The 10,367-nt window shown below is 40.7% G+C and overlaps 1 protein-coding gene across 3 annotated transcripts in view; it reads right to left on the minus strand.

Moving 5' to 3' along the window:
• PUM3 (pumilio RNA binding family member 3) overlaps positions 1–8,052 on the minus strand; it is a 37,624-nt gene extending 29,572 nt beyond the window's left edge. The window contains exons 1-3 of one of the 3 annotated variants that reach the window (XM_066368066.1): positions 7,943–8,052; positions 4,460–4,551; positions 3,194–3,412 (exon numbers count right to left, since the gene is read on the minus strand). In XM_066368066.1, the coding sequence (XP_066224163.1) occupies positions 3,194–3,412; positions 4,460–4,544 (304 nt within the window). In that variant the 5' untranslated portion in view covers positions 4,545–4,551; positions 7,943–8,052. The other 2 variants (XM_066368068.1, XM_066368067.1) reach the window with 2 other exon arrangements.
• Between the last annotated feature and the right edge of the window lie 2,315 nt (positions 8,053–10,367).

The following is a 10,367-nucleotide window of genomic DNA, read 5'->3' on the forward strand; positions in this document are numbered from 1 at the left end:
GGATGACTATCCTTAATACTGTACTGAGTACTGGAAATTTGCTAAGAGGTACTATTATTAAACAGAAACAAAGGCATCAAACAGTTAAGCTCCTAGTTCAAGGTCCTGTAACTAGTAAATGGTAGTCAGGATTCAAATCCAGACAACTCTGAAACTTTATGCCCTGCAGCCTCTTAACTAACAACAAAGCACAATCAAAAAAATTCCTAAGTTCTCTGCAGAATAATTCAAGTGACTTTCTATTAGCTATTTTGTCCTCAAAAATCGAACTGGTTTACTGATTTAATCAAAAAGCCTGATGAGCCTGATCTGTGATGATGCAGTGGATAAAGTGTCAACCTGGAATGCTGAGGTCACCAGGTCAAACCCTGGGCTTGCTCAGTCAAGGCACATACAGGAAGCAACTACTATGAGTTTGCTTCCTGCTTCTCCCCTTCTCCCTGCTCTTTCTCTTTCTTCCTCCCTCTCTCTCTCCCTAAAAATCAAGAAATAAAATCTAAAAAAAAAATAAAATAAAGGCTGATGAGGCCAAACAAAGAACAACTTAATAAAATATGTATTGCTAACATAAGTATCCTCCCAAAGAACTTTTTGGAGAATTAGTTGCTTCTAAATATCTCCTTTTTTTCTGTTTAGAAAATACACTCCTTATAAAAAACTTAGAAAATCCAAAAGCAAAATTCTCCTATAATCCCAAAACTTAAGATATAAGCATTAACATTTTATTTCCTTGTCTTTTTACTATGAATATTTTATATTACTCTTCCTAAAAATGTAGAATCTTACTGTCTCCACTTAAATTTAATAACTATATCCTAAGTGTTACTTAAATATTCCTCAAAACCATAACTTTTAATGACTATACAACATACAACATATTTATTCCCCTTACTGGTTATTTATTCCTGGCCTGGTAATAGAGGGCTGTAGGTAACAGGAGGCATATTTACCATCCATATTAGACCACCATGTACTATACAGCAGAGGACAGTAAGTGATTCAGAGCTCATTTAATTCCACAAACATTTGGGTACCCTTGATATATGCCATGGTAGGTTGCAGTAGAGACACAAGTTTTAGGGATGTCTAGTATCCAATCCCCTATAGTATAAAAATATGAGAAAATAAAATCAGAGTTCCATTTTGAGATGTCAGGAACGTCCCATATCAAAATGAACCAGACTGCAGCATGACAGGACATTAACGTGAAAATGTGTGTGTTTAAAATGCAGTGCCAAGAATTCCAGCAGGGAAAGGAAGAATTAGAAGCTATTAGAGAGGGTAGGGAAGAGAACCTGAAAGAGAAGGTATGGGGTGCAGAAGTGAGGAAAAACGAGGAAGAAAAAGAGTTCAAAAGAAAACACTGAAGCTGGAACATGAAAGGACCCTGCAGGCCTAGTGAAAAATCAATGACAAATTTCCATTCCTTCCTCTCCCACAACCTCCATCTTAAGGAGGCTGTCCCTCTAATAAACATCCCCAGGCAGAGTAGAGAGCAGGGAACAGGGTTAGGGAACTGGACTGAGAAGGCTGTATGGCAGTAGTCTCAGCTGGCAGCAAAGGAGCAGTGCTAGGACAGGCCATGTTGGAGAAAAAGACAATGAAAGACACCAGAGATATTCCCATGATGCATCAGAGAAGGTATATATTTATATATGGCAGCAAATGTAACCTGGAGACCAATGCAAGATAATACACAAGAGGGTGTAACAGACAGCAAAGCTCTAGGTTAGAAACAACCCCTGGGACATCATGACAAAGAGATTAGCAGTTTGCTTCAACAGGCAAATAGGAGGCCTGAGGATATCCCATCAGTTAGCAACTTGTTCTGAACCAATGAAAGTCAAATAGGCCATGTATACACTACCAGGGGTCCCCAAACTACGGAGGTGCGGGTCGCATGCGGCCCCGAGGCCATTTATCCGGCCCCCGCTGCACTTCCAGAAGGGGCACCTCTTTCATTGGTGGTCAGTGAGAGGAGCACATTGACCATCTCATTAGCCAAAAGCAGGCCCATAGTTCCCACTGAAATACTGGTCAGTTTGTTGATTTAAATTTACTTGTTATTTATTTTAAATATTGTATTTGTTCCCGTTTTGGTTTTTTACTTTAAAATAAGATATGTGCAGTGTGCATATGGATTTGTTCATAGTTTTTTTATAGTCTGGCCCTCCAACGGTCTGAGGGACAGTGAACTGGCCCCCTGTGTAAAAAGTTTGGGAACCCCTGTACTACACCCTCCTTAGAATTGCCTGCTGGATCTGAGCCATTTGATCGGTTGACTACATTAGAGTGATTTAAGCTCCATGAAAGCAGGGCCTATATGTTTCTTGTTCACCAAGACATCCTCAGCCAAGGCAGATATTTAGCTGGACACACTACTTATGTAAGGCTGGCTTCTATGCTGATTAGACAAGACGAGTACACTTACTGGTTGTTAAATTTTTACATCTCCAAGCAAAGTGCACAGAAAACTTAAATATTTATTTATTTAATAACTGACTGAATGAATAAATAAATTTTAGCCTAGCCTGACCATGCGGTGGCGCAGTGGATAGAGCATCATACTGGGACATGGAGGACCCAGGTTCGAAACCCCGAGGTTGCTGGCTTGAGCGTGGGCTCATCTGGTTTGAACAAGGCACACCAGCTTGAGCCCAAGGTCACTGGCTTGAGCAAGGGGTCACTCGCTCTTCTGTGGTCCCCCAGTCAAGGCACATACGATAAAGCAATCAATGAACAGCTAAGGTGCTGCAACGAAGAACTGATGCTTCTCATCTCTCTCCCTTCCTTCCTGTCTGTCCCTATCTGTCCCTCTCTCTGTTTCTCTCTGTCTCTGTCACACAAACACAAATAAAATAAAATAAATTTTAGCCTATAAAAAGAAATGTTATATTGAGATCCCTCTGTATAAAGGCATTAAAATTAGCTTAACTCCACAGCTTAGTGAATTCAGCAAGAGTCTGGAACATAAGGGACTCTAAACACCAGAGGACAATTATGACCAAAGAGATACTTCCTGTTGTTTATTTAATCCCACCTACTCTTCTCTCCCACCCCAGGTGTTGCCTGTCAAAGAACAAGAACGTGAGGTCTCTAACAGATTTTTAGTCTAGTGCACAGACTCTGGCCATAGCTCAGGCAGGGCAAGGCTTCCACAAAAACTATGCTGAAGGAATGAACTGGGGCTTACCATCACTTTTACTGTCTGACTGGAATTTTCTCTTCTTGTTGAATTTATTTGCTTGCTGGAATTTGTTCTTTGATATTTTATCCCCTTGCTGCTTGTTCGTGAACTGCTTTACACCTTTTTTCCAAGGTTTTGTGGCATTTTTCTGAAAGTTCTTAGATGTGATTTTAGGTCCACCATCCTTAATAACTTTTCTTGGGAAGGTCTTTGAAGAACCATAATCTAGTGACAATAATAAATAATAATTAGTTCAATGATCCTGAGCCTAGACCTCTTTTATCCACTGAATTGTATTTGTTACTGAAAATTACACCCTCTTTAGTGAAAATACTTTGTTTTATTCTCAAATACGAAGCAGAGTAGGATCTAAAATACCAAAACAAAGTTTAAAATCTGATTGTAAAATTATAATAAGTTCATTATAGAAACCCTATAAAGTAGAGAAATGCATAATAAAAACTATCCAATTCTAGAGATAACCAATTGCCAATCTGGTGTCTTTCTCTATTTTAAGCAATAAGTAGAAATGAGGTATTACTTAAATACCTTTGTATTCTACCTTAATGACTGCATATTAAAGTTTTTACACATGATTTCTAAAGGTTCAATATCATAAGAATCTAAAAATAAAACAAACACTTGAAATTTAGGAGGTATAACACATAGACAAATTAAAAATATTAATTTTTCAAAATTTCTATTTTTGAAAATAATTTTCAAAGTCTATTAAAGTTATTTGACAAAAATCTTCTTTGGTCAACAAAGCTTACAAAATAACTACCTAAGATATGAAATAAAAATAACAACAGCTACACCCTAAGACTGCTGTAAGAAAATAAAACAAAGATTGTTTAGGAAACATTGAATAATTTAGACTCTGACTTTTCTACTTTGCAATACTGACACCTGATGGAATAATAAAGACAGCACAATTAGAAATCTTGAAGATAAAAGTATTGGTATACCAGTAGAATGTATTCATCGGCCACATTTTACCAAACATTAAAATGAGTGAATCAGTGTGACTAACATGAGGCAACAGCATCTTCAGCTGACGTGAATGAGTCTTTTATGAATACAGAATCCTATTCCCCTGGCAATTTCTTAAATGTCTCACTTTCAACGACTTTCCTATTATTTTAATCCTAATTCTAGCCCATGAATACAGACTGCCATCTGCTACATGCCCCTTCATTCCACAAACACCTTCCTCCAATTATGAAAACAAAACAACCACACGGGAAGCATATATTGGTAAGGCTATCTTACCGTTGTTTTTATAAAATCTGTTTTTCTCTTGTGATGTCTTTGTACCTTTTCCTGTTAATTTCTTTTTCACTTTGACTTCCATCATAGCAACTCTGGAAAACAAAAACAAACTCAAAAGGATCACTGATTTGCTCTCATCCAAGAGGCAGTAAGTAGTCACTGCCACATTTAGTCCTTGAGTTCACAGATGCAGGACAATTCATGTGGGTACCTACACATGTCCAGGAAGTAAACAATCACTGCTTCTAAGATTTTACAAATAAAAATAAACAAGATAGGCCCTGGCCGGTTGGCTCAGCGGTAGAGCGTCGGCCTAGCGTGCGGAGGACCCGGGTTCGATTCCCGGCCAGGGCACACAGGAGAAGCGCTCATTTGCTTCTCCACCCCTCCGCCGCGCTTTCCTCTCTGTCTCTCTCTTCCCCTCCCGCAGCCAAGGCTCCATTGGAGCAAAGATGGCCCGGGCGCTGGGGATGGCTCTGTGGCCTCTGCCTCAGGCGCTGGAGTGGCTCTGGTCGCAACATGGCGACGCCCAGGATGGGCAGAGCATCGCCCCCTGGCGGGCAGAGCATCGCCCCTGGTGGGCGTGCCGGGTGGATCCCGGTCGGGCGCATGCGGGAGTCTGTCTGACTGTCTCTCCCGTTTCCAGCTTCAGAAAAATGAAAATGGAAAAAAAAAAAAAAATAAAAAAAAAAAATAAACAAGATACCAACACAAAATACACACATAGAAACTTGCGCACGCACACCTTGGCTACTGTGTGATATACATACTTCTGCAGTAGTACTGGCTAAACATAGGTCATTATATACATTAAACACGATAAACATGTCAGTTTGTGTTTCTTATAACCTAGGAAGATTTTGTGATGAGAAACTGACAATATTATCATTTGATTTCTTGGGTCTCTATCCTAAAAAGGCAGAAACAAACAACAGGTTGCATTTACCATATATTCAAATTTAATGAACAAAAATAAAAGATTATCTAAAAGTTCCTTATGTAACACATTGTAGCTAAAACAAAGACTAACTTCAAATGTTTAATTTGTTATTCTCAAGTAATTTTCAGTGACCTCCAAAATATGACTATGCTGAAACATTTAATATTTCATTTTAAGGAATCTTGCCTAAGAGGTCACATCCAGGTACAGAAACCCCACAGTACACAGGACAGACGACAGATAACCCCTCACTTACACAAGGCTCCTAAAAGCAGCAGAATACGTCAAGAGCAAAGGGCATCTGGCTATTTCTCTGCCTTCCAAAGTTGTACATTTGATTCATTCCTAAATTTCTTAAGTTGACTTTCTAGTGTAGATGCTGGGGATCTCAGACAACACCCTATTTCTACGATAGTTTGTCAGTCTTTACGTGTTTCTCAGGACTGGGCCACTGTTTTAAACTACTGGTCAGGCACTTTGAAGAATATCCTTCATTTGGGGTTTCTCTGATATTTTATTATTAGACTGGCTTTGTAAATTTCTGGGGAAGACTACCACAGAGGTGAAGTGCTGTGGCATCACACCATATTAGAGGAACATGATATCAACGTGACTGGCAATATTACCTTAATCACTTGGTTAAGGTACTGTTTGCCAGGTTTCTCCACTGTAAGCTTACTATGCTTCCCTTTCTGTACTATACTTATTAGAATCAAGTCACTACATTCAGCCCAAACTGAATGTGAGGGGAATTAAGCTCTACTTCCCAGAGGGAAGTAAATTAAAGAATCTGTTAAACATAGACAGCAACTAATAAATATTTGGATGATGTATTCTGAGATTATGTGATAGCCTGTTTCTCCCACTAATTTTAGCATTCTCATGAATCTTGCCTACAGCAATTACTGTGGTGTTTTAATGCTTTCTATTTCTCACATTACTTCTATCTTTATTATTTTGAATTCTTCCATGGGGAAAATGTGTCCCACCCACCGCCCATTTAGTTACATTAGTATGGTTTCAGAGATATTTTATTACTTGGGTTATAACCTAATACTATTGCTCAAATTGTTCCAACCTTGGCCAGTGGAAAATCTTTCATGTTACTGTGTCCTTTTGACTCAGCCCCATCTTTTTCCTTTAAAGCATGTTCTTACTTCCTGAAACTTGTTCTAAGTTCACCTTATATTCTTCCTGCGGTGGTCATGAAATCAGCCACCTCTCCTGGTTCCTTTTACTGAGAATGGTGTTTAAAACCAGGATATGAGTGCTAGGTATGCTTGCTGTTGGTGGGGTGCGGCTGCTTCCAGGTCTTTTCACCAGACAGGACTAAAATACATGTGTATGTTCACTAAGCTCTGTGTACACACAAACCTATAATTCTGTATCTATTAAATAAGCTCATACTAATGTTTCTGTCTTTTCTTCTTTTTCTTAAGTGAGAAGCAGGGACTTCTGTATATAACTGCCTACCTGATACCTCCATTTATGTTCTTTACACGTACTAAGTCCAAAGCATAATTATTTAACTTTATCTACACTGCAAATAACACCCAAATAATAACACCCTCATCTTTTCCCCACCCTATTTATTATTCTCCATCTCAACCAATGGCACATCATCCACAATGATACAAGGAAAAAAACCAAAATTTATCTTTGACAATTTTCTTCTCCCTTGTCTGCTACCTTCAGTCCTTCATTAAGTCTTCTTCAGTCCTCTTTAATATATCTCTAACCCTCCAGCTCTGATCTCCACTACCACCTTAATCCAAACCATCAATAACCTCCAATTATATAAACAACAGAAATTATATACATTTTCTAAAGATAACCAGGGCCTATAATTTTCTCCCTTGTTTATAAGCCTTAACGGGTTATTTGTTTTTAATTACAAATGGGAATAGAAACAGGAATGCATAGCCTTCAAAGCCCTTAAGAACCTCGTCCCACGCTACCACTCTAATTTTATGTTGCATCACTGTACTCCTAGCTCACGACATCGGCTCCTTTTCTATAGCTTCCACCTCAGGGACTGAGCCCAAGTTACTGTTTCTGCTTCAAGGAGTTCTCCCCGGGACTCCAATTTCAAGGTTGCCTCTAGTCATGCTTTAGGTCGGCTTAAAGATCACTTCTTCAGACTCCCCTCAGTACCCAGTAAGTTTGCCTCCCAGCGCTAAGAACTTACAAGTGTACGTTCAGGCTGTAAATTCGGAACTTAGCACTGATGAGGAGCAGAGCGGAGGTTTTTCAAATGCACTACCAAAAGATTAACGCAACTAGCACAGGCTACGGTTATAGAGGGTGAAGGTAGTCAGGCTAATCACTCTCAGGACAACGTGGAAGAAGATCGTAAACCCACCCTGATCGCCAGGCTCCCGTCTATCTCAAAACTCCCGGGATAGAGACCACAGAAGACTGCCCAATGAGTGACAGGTATGAACATCTCTGCCCTCTCGGGTGACCCCGAGACCCTCCCACTCCAGCGCCGAGCACAGGGCGAACCTGTGCCAGGACCAGTCACCCGAGCCGAAGACACTCACCGCACACGTGTAGCCCACAGAAAAGAAGCTTTCGGCCTGGCTGCCGCTTCCGCTTCCTGGACTTGCCCCGCCCCCGGCGCCACTTTTTTCTTCTTCCGCAAGGGAACTTGAGTTAAAGGGCGGGGATTCGCTGGGAAAACAGAAACTCGGTGTTTTAAGGCCATGCCACACGTGCGTTTTGGTCCTTGAGAAGATCCGTCGGGCGAGGACGTGTTAGCGGCTCCTGAAAGTGACGTCATTAACCCTGTCGCTTCCACAGCGCAGAGGACAGAGGACAGTCCCTTCTCGCGAGGGCTGGACAGTATTTGAAGCCGGTGTGGTTGGCGTGGTGAATCCAATAATTTGGGTTAACACTAAAATACTGAATGTTTTCAGAGTGCATGAATTTGCATTCTCTCTGGCGGGCGAGTGCGAAGGATAAAAGAGATTTCTCCGGAGTCCTGAACTGTAATCTTGGTTACCTTGCTTTCTAGTTGTGCGGCATCGGGCAAATTACTAAATTTCTCGGAGCTCTGATTACCTGAGCAGTATAATAGGGATAGCTAAGTCACACATGGAAAGCTCTTAGTGCAGTGAATGGTCAGGATTAGCGTTCAGTGTTTGCCATTTTTAACAGCTGTCCATTATTCCAGACTACATTTATCACATTTTCCACTTCAGAAACAGACTAGTTACGATAGTGTCCACCATTTAATAGATGAGAAAACTGACACCACAAGCTCGTGTCAAACACAGTTTATTCTATAACAGAAATTTCCCCTTGGAGGTTTTGTAACATACTGAAAACTGGATCCTGGGGATGCTGCTACTACCATCTTGGAGGCCACGCAACCCTGGGGGAGAAAAAACGACCAGCAGATCCGATGCACCTGGAACATCAGCCAAAGACATGCTAGTGCCCCTGGTGGAGGGGATGGCTGGGGAAAGGATATGGTCTGGTCCTAACACCTAACCATTCCTGCCCTGGATGATCTACTTGTCTTAGGTCCTTCTCCTGTTTTCAAACAGTAATGGCTGTCTTTCTGAAATCTGCATTTCCCATTCATCACAGAACACAGCAAAACACAAACACTTTAGTGTCCTTGGTTGTTGAAGGTCATTTTCAACAAACCTAATCCCAGTTTGCTCTGCAGGGGAAAAGGACGAGTGCAAATGAGAGGCAACATGCAACTAACCGGTGGAAAGGAACGGATCAGCAGGGAGGGGCTGTACCAGTTTGCTGCACAATGGGCCAGTTCTGAACAAGACTGTGACAGTTCATAGGTTAGAAGTCCAAAATCAAGTGGCTGGAAAGATTGTGCACCTTCCTAAGGCTCTAGGAGAGAATTCTTTGCCCCTTCCAGCTTCTCAGAGTTTTTAGGTGTTCCTTGGCTTGTGGCTGCATCACTCCAATTTCCACCTCTGTCTTCGTATGGTCTTCTGTGTCTTTTCCTCTGTTATAAGGACACTTGTCATTGGATTTAGGGCCCATTGGAATAATCCAGGATAATCTCCTCTGGAGGTCCTCACTCAATTATATATGCAAAGATCCTTTTCCCAAGAAAGGTCATTTCCATAAGTTTTGGGGTGAGGACACTGACATATCTTTTGCAGGACCACTTGGAAAGTTAAACAATTGGAACTTGATACCAGGTGTGTTAAGCTCAGATTTTACTATTTTCCAAATCACAGTTGACTGCCCCTCAAGGCATTAGGCTTCAGCCTGATAATTCTCTAGACTTAAAGGCAGGGTCAGGGCAACTTTCCCACTACTTAGGCACTTATCCCACTACTCAGCACAGAGGTGTTTAATAAGTATCTGTTGTCTGCCTCAACCATTATGTTTGCATCTAAACTCATTTACATCTCATAAGAACATTTCAGGTAGGTCTTGCTCCCTCGTGTTATGGGAAAAGGGGGAAACATAAAGTAGTTTTGATGTGGTGAGCCTGACTCCAAACTCAGCCTGACTGCCTTGTACTGCTTTCCTTAATCCATTAATTCTGCAGCAAATGCTTGAGAGAAGAGAATACAGAACAAGAATTGCAGGTCTATCATCAGTGCTTATTAGCCAAATACTATGGTACATGCCAGCCTAAATATATAAATAACTTCACAAGTACATGTTTGTATTTTCAAGGCCACAGATGGCAGCACCTTACATCCTCTCAGACACATCTGTATAGCTTCTGAAACAGGTACCTCAAAACCCTTTCAGTTGCCTTTTCATCGGGGAGAAAAAAATTATCACATACCAAAAAGTGTTTGATTAATATTAATAATGTTTTTCTCAAGCCTTTTATGCTGTCAAAAAGTAGATTCACTTGAGTGTTTTTGTTTGTAGTGGACTGAGAGTATGTTGTGGTTTTGCACAACAGCGACAAAGCTTAGCCTGTAGTTTTGGAGTTAACCAAGTTAAGCCCATCAGTTCTTCAAACATTTAATC

The sequence above is a fragment of the Saccopteryx leptura genome, chromosome 2, assembly GCF_036850995.1.
Source record: "Saccopteryx leptura isolate mSacLep1 chromosome 2, mSacLep1_pri_phased_curated, whole genome shotgun sequence".
NCBI classification, from domain to species: domain Eukaryota; kingdom Metazoa; phylum Chordata; class Mammalia; order Chiroptera; family Emballonuridae; genus Saccopteryx; species Saccopteryx leptura.